Source organism: Silene latifolia, chromosome 1 (genome assembly GCF_048544455.1).
Source record: "Silene latifolia isolate original U9 population chromosome 1, ASM4854445v1, whole genome shotgun sequence".
In the NCBI taxonomy this organism is placed as follows: Eukaryota; Viridiplantae; Streptophyta; class Magnoliopsida; order Caryophyllales; family Caryophyllaceae; genus Silene; species Silene latifolia.
In genome coordinates, this window is record NC_133526.1 from 2638406 (window position 1) to 2656834 (window position 18429).

At 38.5% G+C, this 18429-nt stretch overlaps 3 protein-coding genes and 1 long non-coding RNA gene across 4 annotated transcripts; 3 read left to right on the plus strand and 1 right to left on the minus strand.

Moving 5' to 3' along the window:
* The first annotated feature begins 461 nt into the window (after positions 1 to 461).
* On the plus strand, positions 462 to 6066 carry LOC141592731 (NAD-capped RNA hydrolase DXO1). The gene is made up of 13 exons (XM_074413523.1): positions 462 to 1065; positions 1682 to 1929; positions 2419 to 2484; positions 2594 to 2672; positions 2816 to 2895; positions 2999 to 3022; positions 3425 to 3549; positions 3776 to 3992; positions 4138 to 4191; positions 4309 to 4355; positions 4947 to 5031; positions 5497 to 5560; positions 5688 to 6066. Exons 1-13 carry the CDS (start codon positions 633 to 635, stop codon positions 5795 to 5797), a joined length of 1632 nt encoding a protein of 543 aa, XP_074269624.1. The 5' UTR covers positions 462 to 632; the 3' UTR covers positions 5798 to 6066.
* A 443-nt stretch (positions 6067 to 6509) lies between these two features.
* LOC141628617 (uncharacterized) lies at positions 6510 to 7988 on the minus strand. The gene has a single exon (XM_074441912.1). It carries the CDS (start codon positions 7986 to 7988, stop codon positions 6510 to 6512), a length of 1479 nt encoding a protein of 492 aa, XP_074298013.1.
* Positions 7989 to 13839: 5851 nt separating this feature from the next.
* On the plus strand, positions 13840 to 14532 carry LOC141629784 (uncharacterized). Its single transcript, XM_074442895.1, has 3 exons — positions 13840 to 14046; positions 14174 to 14297; positions 14395 to 14532. Exons 1-3 carry the CDS (start codon positions 13874 to 13876, stop codon positions 14530 to 14532), a joined length of 435 nt encoding a protein of 144 aa, XP_074298996.1. The 5' UTR covers positions 13840 to 13873.
* A 163-nt stretch (positions 14533 to 14695) lies between these two features.
* Positions 14696 to 15290, plus strand: LOC141643725 (uncharacterized). The gene is made up of 3 exons (XR_012543761.1): positions 14696 to 14783; positions 14885 to 15001; positions 15104 to 15290. It is a non-coding gene; the product is annotated as an uncharacterized LOC141643725 (long non-coding RNA).
* Positions 15291 to 18429: the final 3139 nt, after the last annotated feature.

Sequence of the window (18429 nt, forward strand, 5' to 3'; positions counted from 1 at the left end):
GGTGCGGTTAACCACATTAAACGGTTATTAGCGGTTCGGTTACCGGTTAACCGACAAATCATTCTACATATACTTTTTTTTCAGTTTTCATTAATTTTTTCTAGTAGTTTAATTAAATTTTTATGATATATTATACTCAACAATAAATTTAATTAGGTAAACTTTAGTATTAATCAATTTAAGAAATTTTTAATTTGGATATACTAAGAAAATTAAACGACAGAACAATTCTTATATAATATTTTAAGTTTTTGCTTACTTTTTTGTGAAACGGTTCGATTCGCGGTTAACCGGTTTTCTAAAATTGCGAACCTTAACCGAACCTCTTCCATAATAAATTTAACGGTTCGGTTCAGCGAACCGCTTTGTCGTAACGGTTCGGTTAACAGAACCTTAAAAATGTACGGTTTTTCGGTTTTTCGGTTCGGTTACTACAGTTCGGTTTATTCTGAACACGCCTAACAATAACGACAAAACCAAAGTAAGAGGCTTTGACACAAACTCAAGAACACAAGCTCCACCAAATATTTAGGACAAAAATTCCCCCAAATTGGAATCAAATCAAATTCCCCCCTTTCTTCCACCTTAAACCCTAGTTTATCTCTCTAAATACCTAATTATCTCTCTAAAACATGGATTTCCCAAAAGACTTAGACTTATTTGGAGAAGTAGAAGAAGAAGAAGATAACAATGAAGGCAACAACAATCACTCTTCTACATCATCTGGTTCTTCACATTCATCTTCACCTTCCAATTCATCTTCATCTTCTTCATCTGCATCTTCTTCTTCAAGATCAAGATCTTCATCTAGTGGAGGAGGCGGTGGCGGAGGCGAAGATGATAGAGATAAAGAAGAAATTATTTCTAATAATAATAGTCGGTTTATAACTAGGGATATATTTGGTGATGATGATGACGATGATGATGATGAAAATAATCAACGGTATAATAATAATAATAATGATGATGATGACGAGGATGATGATGATGATTTTAGAGATTTATTTGGGGATGATAATGAAGATTATTGTAAAACCCTAGCTACTAGTCCTTATCCTGTTCCTGGTAATTTGTTTGGTTTTAACTTTGAATTGATTATTTTATTTAAATTTGGTGATTTTAGTTGATTTTGATGCTTACCATGTTCACTTAACATTGAATTTTGAGGTAATTTTGGTGTGTTTTGTTGTTGGTATGTGTAATTTTAGGTAAAGTTTGGATTTTGATGCATGCCCTTTACAGTTTAGTGATTATTTTGATTCGGAAACAGCCTCTTTGTATTGCTAATAAAGGTGGAAGGCTTCGTACTTCAGACCACCTTAGCTCGTAATTTGTGGGAGCCATTGAGGGTAATGTTGTTGTCATTGGTGGTGGTGGGTGTAATTTTAGGTGAAGTTTGGATTTTGATGATGTCCTTTACATTTTGATGATTTTTTTAGTCGGAAACAGTGTCTTTGTGTTGTTAACATAGGAGTAAGACTGCGTATATCCGACCTACTTACCCCGTAATTTGCGGTAGCCATTGGGGGTACTGTTGTTGTTGTTGTTGTTGGTGGTGGTGGTGGTGGCGGTGGTGGGTTTTGTTGTATCCAACAAAGGGTGGAAAGTCCCATCGAGTTACTTGGATCTTTGTTGGAATTGTTTCTCACTCGGTGTTTTTCTTTATTTCTTAAATTTGCAGTACTACCTCCAATTCAGAATAACAATCATCAACCTAGAGGTGGCCATGGCAGGGGCCGAGGACGAGGCCGATTTCAAAATGATAGAGGTGCTGGCATTCTACCTCGGCCTGGATACCCCCCAAGACAAGGTTATGGCGGCTTTGGCTCCAGGTTTCCTAATAATGGACGAGACGAACGCTTTGTTTCGGAATTGAAATTTGCAAAAAGCGAGGAAACATTGTCAAGAAAAGTTATCCAGTTTCAAGAGGTAAATTATGTCTGCCTTATGATGGGTAATTTTTGTACATGAATGTTAATCTCTATGTGAAGTGGCTGATTTTAGGCAACAACTTCAAGTAGATCCAAGTTGCTTCCCTTCAAATGAGATGGAAACACATGTAAATACCGGAAGCACCTGTCACTTCTGAGCTTTGTGAACTTGTCCTCTTAAGCTCAACATTCAATTGATACACTTTCTTTAAAAGAAAACTACTCTGTAAAATGTAGCTTACGTTATTTGATTTGGAGATTGAGTTGGCTTCTGTACAACTTGGTCTTTCTAATTTATATGGTAGTCAAATTCTTTATCAGTCTTTTGGATGTTATTCTATTTGCTTTGTAAATCTTTGACCAATGTGTTAGAAGTGTACTTTTTGTCACTCAGTAGCTGTAATTTACTTGATGATTGGCATTTCAATGATCGTTTTCCATTAACTATTGCTTGCTAATACAATTTTATGACAATTTGATTAAATAGCCTTGCGAACTTGCCTGCTACAGTCGTGCTGATGGAGGCGACGTCTTCTTTGATGATAGTAGCTTGGTGAGTCACGAGATCTGTCATTTCATTTTTTTTACCAGTATGCCATTCAAGCATCGATGATAGCTAAATTTCGAAAAATTTACAAAATTGTTGCATTTTATTTTTGTAGAGGCTCTTCAAGCGTCTTATCAGCGAAGATGTTGGAGCGGATCTGAATGAGGGCTTTGATACTTTCATTGAGAAAAAGGGTATGCAATATGTGTATTAAACTTGTCTTCTACAATTGGTTTTGCACCTGTCAGTGATTTCAATAGAATCTAAAACAGGAAAAATAAATTTACTATCAGGGATGAATATAAGCTCAGCTTGTTATTAATTGTCCATAAACCAGATTTGGGCTCTAAGGGTTTTGGTGATATGCTTGCTTGCATAAGACACAAACGTATTCCTCTTCAGAATATGCATTTCGTGGTAAGTACAATGGTCTTTCTCGTGCTTTATCTTATGGATGGACATGCATCCCATAGAATTTTGGCATCCATTGTGCTTAACCTTCCCCTTTTTTTCTTTGCAGACTTATCGCAATAACCTCAATAAGGTAAATAACAATTTTCTTCAACAATTTTCCTTATGTTGTGTACACTTCAAGTAGGCACTGGATATTTCCTTTTTCATGACAAATATTGGTAACGTTGACTGTTTTCAAGGAATGCTTTTCCATCTGATGTGAATTGTTTGAAGCATTCCTAGAAAAAGATGATAATTATTTTATTTTGATATGATATAATATTAATTAATGGAGACCAAGGGGGTGACACCAATGTACAAAAGTGATGGTAATTATAACTCGCTATACAAAGCTGTTGCACTACTCTATGCTTTTGCTTTTGCAAATCAGTACTGATGTTTTTGAGGTCAGAAAAGGAACAAAACTTCGAATTCAATTGGCTTGTAATTTCAGTGAGAAACTAAATCTTCTTATTTTGTACCCTTTATGTAGATTATGGCCACTGCTTATATCAGGAATGAGCCCTGGGAGATGGGAGTGCATAAAAGAAATGGGGTGGTCTATCTTGATGTTCACAAGCTACCTGAAAGGCCACAGACTGAGCTGGATCGAAGAAGGTAGCATACTAAATTTTGTTATCCTTGCTGTGGACGTGTCAGTTCTTTAACTGTAAGTCCTTTAGTGAAGGTGGTACACTAGCATGATAAGGGATATTGCTTTGAATCCCGGGTGAGTTGATGACCCTAGGATAAAAGAGCCAACCTATGTTGCTTCATCTACATTTAGAAAAGTATTTCCTAGTTTGATGGTTTTATCTAACCGTCATCTATTTTTTGCTACTAGATGCTATTGGGGATATTGCTTTGAGTCCCTAGCCACAGAAGATCCTAGAAGAGATAGTGGGGAGGGGATACATCATATAGATGCTAATGTTGAGTACTGTGCTGTCATTAAAACAAAACTTGGCGCTCATCGTCTATTAATGGGTGCTGAAATGGATTGCTGTGATTCAACGGATGATGGAAGGAGGTTTTATGTGGAGTTGAAGACATCTCGTGAGGTATGGATCAAGGAAGTTTGTAAATCTTCACATTGTTTCTTCCAATTTTTTTGGGCGGGTGGGAAGGGAATGATATTGGTCAGAAGCTTGATAAGTTGATTATCATTATTATGAATAAACTTACCTTGGGACTGTTGATCGACAGTTGGAATATCACACTGAAGAAAGATATGAAAGGGAGAAGTTGCTCAAATTTTGGGTATGTTCAGTTTATTGTCTTATACCAACAATCTTGAGTTTCTGTTTGATGGGCTTCATCTTTGAGATGCAACTGATAATCATCTTATATTAATTATGGGAGAAATTACTTTTGCAGATCCAATCATTTTTGGCTGGTGTTCCCTATATTGTTGTCGGTTTTAGGTAAATTACTCTTCTATTGCAGGGTATTATCCTTCTTTTTTTTATCGTTCTCTTCTTTTGTCTCCTTTTATGTATGGACTGTTTTTATGAACTTGGCTCGTCTGCTGAGTGTTGGGTTATTGTGCACTCCTTGTACTGCTCTTTCCTGTGCTTAGGGGATTACTTTTTTTTTTGGTCTCGAAAAAGACATTGGGATGTAATACTTGTTTGTTGAAAAGAAAGAATGTACGGTGGCTGTCACCCCATCAATGTGATCCATGAAGAAACAATGCTTGCTTTGAGATAAAATTTGTTTCACCTATCAGTATAATTTATCATATGCTCTTTGAGCCTGGAATGAACTACTATCCGTCTGCCAATATCATGTCAAAATCGTTCGTCAGTGCCAGAAGTCTTTATTTTTACATGTTCTCAAACAAGACAGTTTCAGAACATATTTTTCGTGAGGTCATTCCATTTTTCATTAATACATCAAATCCAGCCCTATTCATTGTATGTCTTTTATTTGCGAGACAGTCTCAATAGGAGATTGACTAGCGTTAGAATGTTGGATGCACATTCAAAGTCCTGTTTACTTTTTGTCTGGCGCAGGGATGATTCAGGGCGGCTTGTTCGGACAGAAAGAATGAGGACAAAAGACATTAATCACAGGGTGAAGATGAAGAATTATTGGCAGGTGATATGTTAATGCTAAAAGTAGCAGCCATGATATTTCATTTTACGTTTCTACCTTTTGTGTCATGTAGTCTCGACCTCTTAAGTTGCAAAGAAACATACGAAGTTGACTATATGACACATTGCTTGTACTTTAGATTTTCCTCTCCGTGTCTTATGGCTCTAAATACCACTATATGGTTTTAAATATAGGCATTCGCACCGAAACGTGGCAGAGTTATTAAGGTTTTAAGTTTACCACAATCGCATTTTGAGTCTATATTGGCCGCATTTATAGCAAAATGACCGGGATTAGGCCACAGTGGCCGATTCGTAATCAAGTATTAAACCAAGTACTAATATTAATATTTTGGCCAGTACCACCTCAAAATACGGTCGTTGTACAAGACCTTTACGTAGTGCAAGGCGCGGTGTAAACTTCTGTATTTTGAATCTCATTCCAATGGTGTGATTCATGGAATGACAGGGTGGGGTGTGCTTAGCATTCGCTGATGAGGTCCTGTGCTGGCTGTACGGTACTGTTAAAGAAAGTAAGTTCACTGCTTTTGCTTCTTTCCTTTTATCCATATTATATTTGAAGTATCGGAAACAGGCCTCAAACCCAAGCACTCTCTTCTTTTATTCCACAAAGTAATGTTCTTGGTGTCGTGATCGCAGATGAAGACTATATACTACAGTTTGCTCCACCTTTCACCCGTTTGGAGCTTCTCCAAGCTAATTCTTGCCCTGATGCAATTACACAGCATGTCGAGCAATTACAACAATGAGGACAGCAATATGTCGTCCTCAACGCAAATATTTCACTTACTCTCGGAGCCATTTATTTAACTCCATGAAGAGCCTTAGGCACTAGATAGGAGTAAGTCAGATTATGTAGTTTTTCTCGTTTTCCCTCGTCGATGATGTATTTTATATGCTGTCTATTTTGGGTGATGATGTTAACATTATACTGTTAGCAAATAGCATCACAGTCTCACTGATCATGAGCTGTACAGCTTGTAAAAGTAATATTTTATCCTGATATCTTTAGCATCAATCAGCTGACTTGAAAAAAAAAACATCAATTCCTGCCCTTTATTTGAATCTCTTATTATATCCTGAAAGTTACAGTTGATTAAATTCTGTACCATATATTCTGTGTGACATGAACAGTTTCTCGCTGTTTTCTACATGCGGAGGAGGTGAAAAGTTTATGTTGTTACGGTAACAAATCCAGTCTCGGAGATGATAGACTGGCAGTATTGCATTATCGGCTAATGCGATTGTCCTCCTCCTTTTTCATTTTTGCTAATCTTCATCCCCTTCCCTATTATGGTTCGCGGGACAAGGTATAGTTCCGACTTCCCGAGCCCTAGAATCAAACGCTTTACAGTCTTACCCAACTAGAATCCCAACTAACCGAATGATTGATAACATCAATAACAGGTAAAACTAAACTTTTTTTTTTTTTTTTTTTTGGTCAGATTGAAAGATTACCATTCATACTACAGACTTAGCTATAGAATGAGCAATCCTATTAAGAGTTCGAGGGCAATGACTAAGAGAAAAACAATGACAAGATAAAGCTAGCGAAGAGATAGAGTGAATGAGTGATTTAGCGTCCTGGTTGATATCAGCAAAGCCGTTGACCTGTAAGACGAGATTCATGCAGTCTGAAGTGGCATCCAAATGCCTAAACCCATGATCAATAGCATCAGAGATGGCGAAATTAAGCGCCATAGCTTCAGCTTGTAAGGCAGATTTCGCCCAGAACGGAGCTGAACCGTAATGAAAGATCTGACCCCCAGCATCTTGAAAGAACCATCCTGCAGCAGCCTTAAAGGTCGACTTCCATGACGCATCACATTTTATTCGAATATGATTCATACAAAGCTTAGAACCAACCAAAAGATAAGGATAATGTTGAATTATGAGTGAGGCACCATCATAATCCATAGGGTCTGATGTATATGCAGAAAAAGTTCGTTCCCGATGTTGCTGATGAACCCAAATATTGTTATTAGCATCGAGATCCAAAAGGGAGGAAATGCGATAAAAGTCAATTTCCTCATTGTGGAACACCAGCCTATTTCGAATGCACCATAATTGCCACAAGACACTGACGAAAGATGAAATCAAGAGTAAAGGATTAGATTGTTTCTGAAAATATTTTACCCAATTAATAATCCACTCTTGGATTGAAGAAGAGTCAGTCGGCTGACATCGGATACCCAAATGAGAACCAAACCAGACCCGTGTAGCAAAATTGCAGTCCCTGAACATATGTTCTAAAGATTCAACCTTCGAAGGGCCAGAAGCACATAAGACACAAGAGGTATTCCATTGAATATTCCGTTTAAGGGCTTCATGTCCACAAGGCAGGGCATTGCATAAAATTTTCCATAAGAAAACCTTCCATTTATTGTGAATAGGCAATGACCATAAATCCTTTCGACAAAAAACAATTGAAGAAGCAGATAACCGATTTCTATCAGTAAACGTTGCCTTGTTTGCCAAATGTTTAGAAAAACATGTCGCATAAGCACTCTTGACCGAGAAAAGCCCATTCTTTGTTAAAGACCAATAAATATTATCACCAGTATCTAAACAAGGAATAGGAATTGCCATAATAAAAGGAATAGATTCTAGGCCACAGATAGAAGTCACCATATCCGAATTCCAAGTCCCATTCGGATTTTGAAGAGAAGAGACATGAATAGAAGGTTTAGAAAGCAGTTCATGATCCGACAGATTTTGTAATTGAGCAAGCGATGAACCATGAATCCAATTATCATTCCATACATCAAGAGAAGAAGGGAAACCCACTTCCCATGCCAAGAAATCCCGTAGAAGCTCCAAACCCCACCGAATACTACGAACACCCCATGAGAAAGAGCCTTGTTTACTTAAATCCATATTCCAAATAGTTTCCTTAGAAATCATAATCTTAGGTCCTAGAACACGAGCAACTAAGCTCATAGGTTTTTGTAAGATGAGTCACCCAATTTTGGCCAACAAACTTTGATTCAAACAAGTAACATTACGAATACCCAATCCTCCCATAGACTTCGGACATTGTAAGAAAAGCTTACTACACCAGTGAATACTCTTTCCTACACGGCATCCACCCCACCAAAATTGTGAAATCAAAGAATCAATCTTTGAGCTCACACTTACCGGCATTCGAAATGCCGATAGAGAATAAAGAGATAGTGAAGATAGAACAGAGTAGATAAGAGTTAATCGACCAGCAGCAGATAAATGAACATTCGTCCAACTTAAGATCCGTTTTCGAACCTTCTCAACAAGGTAGGCAAAGACCTCTTTTTTAGTTGTCCCAAAGTCTGTTGGAAGGCCTAAATATTGACCCATACCATTACTTGAAGAAACCTTCAAAGTTTTAATGCAGTCACGAGTAGTCTGCAAAGTACAATTAGGGCTAAAAGTTACGGCGGATTTATTGTCATTAATAACCTGACCTGAACTTTGACAATAAATATCCAGGATATGTCGTAGACTCTGACAATGATTAATATTAGCATCCAAAAAGAAGATTGAATCATCAGCAAACAGAAGATGTGAAATAGCTGGAGCATTACGACATATTTTAAGCCCATGAAGAAGGCGCTTATCCTCCGCATCAAGGAGCAAACGAGAAAGAACCTCAGAAGAAAGGGCAAATAAGTATGGCGATAATGGATCACCTTGACGAATTCCAGCTCCTGGTTTAAAAGTATTACCAGATGATCCATTAATAACCACTTCATAGCTAACCGACTGAACGCAATTCATAATCAGGTTGACAATATTATTAGGAAAACCCATAGTAATAAGAGTAGCTCGAATAAAATTCCATCTCAATCTGTCATAAGCCTTACTCATGTCAATTTTAAGGGCCATATAACCCTTCTTACCCTTATTCTTTGTAGAAATATGACTAAAAAGCTCATGGGAAATTAGGATATTATCAGCAATAGAGCGGCCAGGAATGAAACCATTTTGATATTCCCCAACTAAACCAGGCATCATCGGTTTTAAACGATTTGCAATACATTTAGTAACAATCCTCATTATAACATTGCACAGACTGATGGGGCGATAATGTGCAACAGATTCAGGGCAGTTGTTCTTAGGAATCAAAGTTATAGAAGTCCGATTAATATCTTGAATAATAGTTCCAGTATTGAGCATGGACAATACAACATCCGTCACCTCATTTTTCACATGAAACCAATATTTCTGAAAAAATAAAGCAGGGATACCATCTGGACCTGGTGATTTGGTAGGCCCAAGTTGGAAAACAGCAGCTCGTACATCTTTTCTTGTAAATGGCTTTGCCATGTTATCCACCTGATCATTAGTTAATTTATGAAAGATCTTGCTAAAAATATGCTCATGATTGGAGAAATATGTATCAAAGGATTCATGAACCTTCGAAGATTCATAAATGTCCATAAAATACTCTTCAAAAGATGAGAATATATCCTGTTGGTCAAAAAGCCAAGTCCCATCATCCTTTTTAATACCATAGATATAATTTTTCTTATATCGTTCACGGACGGAATTAAAGAAAAATTTAGTACATGCATCACCATCCTTTAACCAACTTAATTTGGCACGTTGCTTCCAAAATAAAGTTGCCGCCTTATTAAATTCCAAAAATTTCGAATGACAAACTTCATAATCATTAGCGTCTTTGCCATCAAAAATTTGTCTGAGTTCAGAATCCAATTCATCATCAAAATCAGACCAATGATGATTCCATTCTTTTCTCTTAGAAAGTGTCCATTGCTTTAAAACCCTACGAACTCTTCTCAACTTATGAAGAAGTATTTGAGTTGGGGAACCGCTATCACTTCGTGACCATTCATTTGTTACTAATCGAAGACATTCAGGGAAATCAAAAGACCATGCTTCCAACTTAAAAGGTTTACTCTTCTTGTGAGTTAACAAATTCGTGTCCAAAATAATAGGAGCATGATCCGAACATTGAATTGGTAGATGTAAAATACCCGTATCAGGATAAAGAGAATACCAGTTAGAAGAACACAGTCCTTTATCAATACGCTCATAGATGCGATCCGATCCTTTCCTATTATTACACCAAGTATATTTAGGACCCTTAAAAGCAATATCCATTAAGGAATTCCTGGATTTCCATTCGAGAAAAAATTTGGCGCCAAAAATCGTGCCCTTAGAACCGCCATATTTATCATCAGAAAATTCAACCTGATTAAAGTCACCCAATAAGAGATAATGCGAATCCAAGTTAAGGAGCCATTGTTGAAGCTCATTCCAGACAGCAGCTCGTTTATGCTTCTTAGAATGACCATAAAGACAACAAAAATACCAGAACCGTCCAGGACATTCATTAATTTTCAAGATTACAAAATGAGGGCACTTAGTAATGCAGTCGATGTTCAGACCTGCTTTCCAACCAATCCATAGGCCACCTTTAGTCCCAAAAGCATCGACACCAACAGTCCTAGAAAAGCCATAATGGTCAAACAAAGATGAAACTACTCCTACAGAACACTTAGTTTCAGACAGAAAAATAATATCATACATATTATTATTATAGATCATTGCTCTTATTTTAGAAATTGCAGGGGCGAGCGGATCATTAAGTCCCCTGCAATTCCAGGCAAGACACTTCATTGTAGAGGAGAGGATTGAGTGTGGTCAATCCCCGCAACACCAAAATCATCAGCAAAAGCACCAATCTCACTAGAAGTAGAGCTTGAGATAATTGTATCTTCATCCTTTAGAGTAACACGAAAAGCAACACCACTTCTGGATGAGGAAGCATGTCCCACAGGCATCTGAGCACTACAAGCGCGTTTTGCTGCACTTGTCACAGTATTGAAATCTTCATAAGCATACAACTCAGCCAATGATGAAGACTTGCATCCAGGATCCGAAAATGCTTTTCGTTTTGGATAAAGACAAGGCTCAGCTGTTCCAGAATGTACAGTAGCAGCCAAAAGAGCAAGATTTTTTCCCCTACCACAAGAGAATGTAGGAAAAAGAGCAGCTGCAGATGATGATGCACCTTCAGCATTAGACAATAAACCAGCATTTAGAAGAATATCATTATTAACCCTGGGTGGAGGGTCCACAGAAAGAGGAATCAAGGATTCTGAAGAAGTATCAGTAGAAGTCTGATGTTGTAAGACATCTATATCATCAATTGCATCATGAAAAAGATCTTCAGAAGAAGAATCCAAAATAGGCCATTCAGGAGTAGAAGGATTAGAAGAGTCAGATAAAACAGGATCCACAACATTCGTAGGATCATTTAGCCCATCGAAGACATTATCAACAGCCACCGGATCATGGAAAATGACAGGCATATACTCTGGTGCATCTAAGTACTGCTGAAAACCACGAGCATCATTTTCTTGAAAAGAAAGATGTGAATGAGCTTGGACACGAACCCGAATAGAATTAAGGATAAAAGCCTGTTCATCAAACCTAAATTCAAATTCCCCATTCTCCTGCCTGTAATTCAAATAAGGATCCCCTTGTAAACCATGAGTTGGATGAGTCTGATGATGAGGGACATCAGTATTTGCATCAAAATCATCATGCTCCAAATCATTAGTTGCACCACCACCAATATTAGTAGTATCATTATTTTGAAAATGCTCCAAATTAATGGGATTAGAACCCTGAGCAACAGCAATTAACGGAGGTTCATGATTAAGAACAGCCTCCGTATTTTCAGCAGTCAGATCAACATGCATGTCACCCGGATCAGGGACATGAATTTGTATAGAACCATTAGTCGCCAAATAACCTTCATGAACTATCATATTATGATCATTTACATGACCATTCACTACAAGAAAACACGACAAAGGCGACAGACATACTACAGTCGCCAAATTGGCGACACTAAAAAAAAAACGGGCGACCACTATCCGTCGCCAATTTGGCGACTAGACCTTTTTATCCGAAAATCCGTATGAAATCCACGGGCGACGCAATATTATCCAAATTGGCGACCGAAATCAGTCGCCAATTTTGGCGACCATTACCCGTCGCCAATTTGGCGACCAAAAACGGTCGCCAATCGTCTGTATATTTTTTTTTGCGAGATTCTTCACCCCGTCCCCTTCATTCACTCTAACATCAACTTAAAAAAAAAAAAAACGCCCAGAAATCCGACGACCCGACGCCACCACCAACTCGTGGAAGTGAATCATACTCGAACCTACTCTCAATATGACCCATTTATACTTGCACAACAAGCTCATCAAGTTTATTTTGCATCTCTTCCGAGCACAAGCAATGATAGACAACAAAAGCAATGGTGGGCCGTTTTTAAAACAAAGGCACGATCGTAAGTTGATACATCTTTTTCCAAGAAGAGGTTGTATCGAAAACAGTTTTGTCCCCGATTGATCATGATGAAATTATTTATGCAAATGAGATAGAAGCGGAGGAGGAGTTAGAAGAGGAAGAAGAAGAGAATGATAAGGAGAGGGATGGGATAGAAGAGGGGGAAGAAGAAGAAGAAGAAGAGGAGGAGGAAGAGGAAGAAGAAGAAGAAGAAGAAGAAGAAGATGAGGATGATGATGATGATGAGTAAGAGAAGGTATTAAAAGTATACATATCAAAATTTGGAAACAATTATTAGCGTTTTATTTTGTCTTTTATACTTGTTTATTAGGTTTTATTTTTGGATTATTTCACAACAATAATCCATCCTATTGCTGTCCCCCCTGTATTAATCCATCTTTTACAATATCTCACAATAATCCATCCTATTACACGAATTTCCCTGATTGCACTTAGCAACTTAAGTTACCTGCTAAAACCGGTGCTTCCTCTTTTTTATTATAAACCTACCTTTTCTTTTTCATTTCATCTTCTTCATTACACCAAACAACCACCATTACCATGACCATCATCAAAATCAACCGCACCCATAACCCCTTATGCATCCTCCATTACGCCACCCACACCCCACCCACAACCCCCTTCGCCTCTCCCAGTTAATTGAAAAGTCAGACGCCATGGTCAACCGTCGACCTTGTGCATCTGACCTGCCATCTGGGACTGTTGTCGCGCGTTTCCCCTCTTCCAAAGCCCTAAAGGCTAAATCCCTAAATCAATTTGGGGGTAATTTTTAATTAAGGGTCGGGATGTTTATAGGTTGGTAAGTGGTGGTCGATGGTGGTGTTTAACGGCCAAAGGTAAGTTCCAGGTTGTTGATTGTGTCGATTAAAGGTAAGTTCCAGGGTAAATCCCTAAATCAATTGAGTATGTTTGATTAACAGTGTCGATTGTGTGATCGACGGTGGTGATGGTTGTAATTCGGGTTTTCGTGGCTGTTAGTAATTGTTGTTAATGTCTATGGTGATGGTAATTGAATTTGTGAACGGTGGTTACGGGGATGATGGTGGTTTGCTTCGTTTTGCGAGATTGAAGATGGACGATGGAGTGACCAGTTTCGAGTGAGAATGGGAACTGCGGGACGGAGGGCGAATGGTGGCGTGGTGGTGTTTGGCGTTGATTTGGGTTTGGGTGGTGATGTGCCGCTGATGGTGGTGTGCCGGCGAGGTGGTTGGTGACTTAGGTGTTAATGAGGGAGAAAGTTTAAATGGAAGAGATGTTAAGGATGTATAAGAGATCTTATGGAAGTAACAACCGGTAAATCAGGTAGCCGGTCACTTGAGTCTACTACGAGAAAAGTGTGTAATAGTTTGTATTATTGTGAGTTAAAATGAAGTTTGGATTATTGTAGGTGGAAGCCCTATAGGTTGGATTATTGCTGTGAAATAATCCTTTATTTTTTTGTATCTTATAATAATTATCCTGTAATATTTGCTAACACTTTTTATTCAATTGTAGTACACATGGCTCCTGGAGGAAGTAGGCAGCGCGGAGGCTATAGTGAGGGAGGTAGTAGCTCCCGAGAGCAGGAGGAGGACGTTGACCGTTCTACTACGGAGGTGAGTGAGGAGGAGGAGGAGGTTGCTATACCCCGACATACTGACAACAGGATGATCCTTGATCCGAATGGTCTTTGGTAATTTTTTATTCATTCTATTTTGTAATTTTTTTATTTAGTAATAAATGACTTTTTTTAGACATATGTTAATTATACATTATTTTTTTTTCCTATATAATTATGTTTTTAACATGTTTGATTTCAGGTTTAGAAGTCAAACAGTTGTTCGTGGTGTGACTAATAGCACCCAAGAGAACATGACACACGGCGTTACTTGTTGGAGTAACGCTAGTGATGAAGATAAGGAGATGTGGTTCAACAACTTCCGGGTATCTATTTATAAAATATATATTATTAAATATAATTTATTTATTCTTTTTACCTTATTATTAATTTGTTTCTCATCTATGTGTTTACTTTTTGTAGCGTGTGTTCTATTGGCCAACCAACCTTGAGCGCCTAGTTTGGCAAAGGTATAATGACATTGGCAAGAAGAGGCTAAGGGACAACATGTATAAGGTGTCTAAGAGGAAGAAGGCGCCATCTTTCATGAAAGGTATTTAGTTTCTTTTAATACCCGTAATTAGTTAAAATTCATTACATATTTTGAAAATATATTAATTAATAATTGTTATTTTATTGATTACGGGTTCGTCATATGAGGAATATACCAAGTAAATGCGGAATGCAGTCCCGAGTTCAAGGAAGCATCGGCCCGGAACAAGATCAACATGAAAGGAGGAGATAAGGATGCGGAAGTTGAGCCTACTCATTATGGAGGGTCTCAATCTTTTCATGATCGTGTGGTGTTAGATGTAAGTTATTTGTCTTAGCTTTTAATTTAATAGTCTTCTAATTTAATTAGTCTCATTAATTATCATGTTTGAGTAACAATTTCCTTGTTTTTTTTCCTAAGACCAAGAAGAATAAGGGTAAGGTACCCACGATTGTTGATCTCTTTGTTGACACTCACGCAAAGAAGACAAGCAAGGGCAAGTTGATCTTCGCGAAGGAAAAAGATCAACAGTTATATGTAAGTGTCAAAAAATAAAAATTTCTTAGCTTTTTAAAGTATATGTTTTATCAATTTTTAGATAAGTAACCTCTAACCATTAATGTTTTATCAATTTTTTAGGAACAATTCCTTGTCCGTAGGAAGAACAACCCGGAAATTGATGACAATGAGCTATGGTTTGATCTTGTTGAGGGGTTCCAAAGAGGAGATGTGTATGGAGCCGGGTCGGCAAAGGAGATTTTCTACCCTCCTACAAGAAGAAGAGGGTCAATTTCCTCCCAACAACAACCTTATACCCCAAGTGTCGTGAGTGTGCTCCAAGCTCAATTAGCCGCCGTGAGAGAGCGGGATGCCGAGAGGGAGAGGCGGGATGCCGAGAGAGATCTTTGAAATTCGGAGGATGAAGGAGGAAATGGACCGGATGAACACCTTCTTCGCCAATTGCAACACTGGGTGGCGCCCGCAACCAAAGGATCCTAGAGATCCTAATCATGGAGGTGGTAGTGGAGCGGGAGCAAGTTTCCCTGTTATGTAGTTTTTTAGAAAACATGTTATTCCCGGATAATGTTAGATGACCAAAACTCGTAGAACTCGTAGTTGTGTGTATGGAACATGATTTTCTTTATCAAGTTTGGTTGTGTTGGCTTCCCATGTGTTCTCTGCTGGAAATGTTGGTTTATTTGCAGGTTTTTACGTATTTGGCTAGGTCAAAAACGATTTTTACGCTAAAAAAAATGTAAATTTGGCGACGGATACTGGGCATTTGGCGACGGGAAACCGTCGCTAAGTCTCTGATCATGAATTATTTTTATGGGCATTGGCGACGGGGATCAGTGGTTTTGGCGACCAACAGCTGTCGCCAAAATGGCGACCAACATCTGTCGCCAAAATGGCGACCAACATCCGTCGCCTTTTTTAAAAATATGGAGATGACGTGGATTTTAGTAAAGCGACTAATAGCAGTCGCCTTTTTAGCGACTAATGACAGTCGCCAATTTTGGCGACGAATTTCGGTCGCCAGTTTAAAAAATTGATCGCCAAAATTGGCGACGAACGCCTCAGCCGCCAAAAGCGACCAAACCCAAACTACGAAGTGCGGGCGACGGTCTTAGTCGCTTTATTCTTAATGGCGATCGTTTCTCGATCCGCTTTATATGGTCGCCAATTACCTTATTTGTTGTAGTGATTATCGGATGATTGAAGTTAGTAACCACTCCATTATCCAAAATTGGATCAGTCAGTTGAGCTATAGGTGCATGCAGTTCATCAATATTATTATGAAGATCATTAGTTATAGGAAGGAAAGTGGTAATACCCTCAGTATGCACATCAACAAAGGTCTCTTGATGTTGTTCCGGAGAAATAGCTTGACCAATATCCTCAGCATGCATAAAAACGTGGCCATTCTCATGAGTATTAACAAAAACTTCATTGATAGTGTCATCACCCACCATAGGAATAAAATGATCCAGATGATTATCCATATCATGTAAAAACCCATTCTGTACTAAAGGAATACCATTAACTGCATCAGGTACTGGAATATCGACATGCATGTCATGATCGGTCACATGCAAAGCATCCCCAGTCACAATATCATCATTGGCAACCATATTAATATGGTTATCATGAGCAACAGGTTGTAAATGAGGTAAAGGCTCATTATTAGCCACCGGATCAGCCATGTCAACCTCATGAGTCCCCAAGTTCCCATTACCATTTTGCATGTGATTATGAAACACATCAATATCCTCATAGATCACAGGACTTGCAAAAGGTAAAGCCGTAACAGCAAACTCCATGCCTGGAAACATTCGACCTCCATCAACAAGTCCTAAATCAAAATCAATGACATACTCCGCCAGATAATCAGCAGGAACATAAGAACCTCTTCTATCTCCCAACCTGATTTTAGACGTAACATATCTTGTCGTGGAAGGTAAAGCACAGAGATTAAGATTAAACATTGTATATTGATAACGTGTTTGAAAAACAACAAAACCTCTATCGATTGCACGTTCCAGGGAAGAGTTGAGTGTAGAAACAATATCAGAAATTCTTTCACCACAAATAGCAACTTTATGGCCAATACGACCACATCTAGTACAATACTTGAAGACCTCTTCATATTTGAACTGAATCCATAAAAGTTTATTATTATTGCATGCAAGAAAGAACCCTGGATTTAAGGGTTCACCCAACCTGATGTGCACCCTTAATCTTAGATAATCAGAATCAGGAATAGTATGAAATTCTTCAATAACAGTGTCATCCCCAAAAAGCCGAGCAATAATCTGAGCAGTATTCATGTTGAGATATTCGAAAGGCAATCCACATACCCGAACCCATAGTTGAGCAGTAGGAAATGTAACACACCTAGGAACCAACCCAGATCTCCATTTCTTTAAAACCATTAAAGCTCCATCAATAACAAGAACACTTCGTAGAAGAACATCCTCTAAATCTTGTAAAACATCAAAATGGATAACATAAATATCACCCATTCTCCTTACATGCACAAGACCACGAGTAGCCCAATGATCTTCAATAACCCTGTTGACACTATGAGCACGCAAAAGCCTATAATCAACAAAATAACCCAGTAAACAATTGCTCCAAAAAGCAACCGAATCATCCAGATTATCAGGATGAGGAGAGACAACGCTTCCACTACGGGGAAAACGCCATTCATTAAGAAGCCCAGGAGTCCGAGACGCCTCGATTTAAAGTCAATATTATGGAATATCAACACATATTCACTCAACCTAAACCAAACACCCATTACTCGTAGTCGAGTACTTGGCCTATGTACCCTCACTTGACACACCACCGACCAAACCCGACTCGAACATTAGACAAGATGACAATAAAACATCACCCAATCCAATTCAATAGCGACCACCACCAAATTCGATTCAATTCTTTTTTTTTTTGTACATAAGAGAGCAACACCCGAAAACTAAGGAACTAGACGAGGATCTTCACAAAGGATTGACCGAAGTGCATCTGGAGGAGCTTCGAGAAAGCTGACAGGAGTAGAATTTACTCCTTGATTGGCTAGCCAATCGCTTGTTCTGTTAGCTTCTCTAAAAACATGTTGTATATGAACCTTCCATCTGGGTTTCCGAAATAGCGCTTTGCCGCAAAGGACTAGGTGCGGAGGCTATTACTAACCAATTGATCTTCGAAGACCAACTTTATACACGTCTCGTTATCCATATGAATGAGAAGTTTATCAATATGAAGAATTCTTTCTCTCTCTAGACCGGTAACTAGTGCAAGCATTTCTGCTCACATTGAAGTACAAATTCCGCCAAAAAAACAAATACGTGTTAAATTTAACAACGGGCCTGAGCCGCACCCAAACGGAGGAGAAAGAGTCCACAACTTAGGCCCAAAAGGGTTCCACTCTAAAACCAATTGGCAATAGAGGGAATAGCCCCTTG

Coding starts and splice junctions, on each gene's coding strand:
- LOC141592731 (XM_074413523.1), top strand. CDS start 633: ATGGATTTCCCAAAAGACTTAGACTTATTTGGAGAAGTAGAAGAAGAA. Junction 2,673..2,815: donor TACTTTCATTGAGAAAAAGG/GTATGCAATATG, acceptor TCCATAAACCAG/ATTTGGGCTCTAAGGGTTTT. Junction 4,356..4,946: donor TATATTGTTGTCGGTTTTAG/GTAAATTACTCT, acceptor TGTCTGGCGCAG/GGATGATTCAGGGCGGCTTG.
- LOC141628617 (XM_074441912.1), bottom strand. CDS start 7,988: ATGAGCTTAGTTGCTCGTGTTCTAGGACCTAAGATTATGATTTCTAAG.
- LOC141629784 (XM_074442895.1), top strand. CDS start 13,874: ATGGCTCCTGGAGGAAGTAGGCAGCGCGGAGGCTATAGTGAGGGAGGT. Junction 14,047..14,173: donor CTTGATCCGAATGGTCTTTG/GTAATTTTTTAT, acceptor GTTTGATTTCAG/GTTTAGAAGTCAAACAGTTG. Junction 14,298..14,394: donor TGTGGTTCAACAACTTCCGG/GTATCTATTTAT, acceptor TACTTTTTGTAG/CGTGTGTTCTATTGGCCAAC.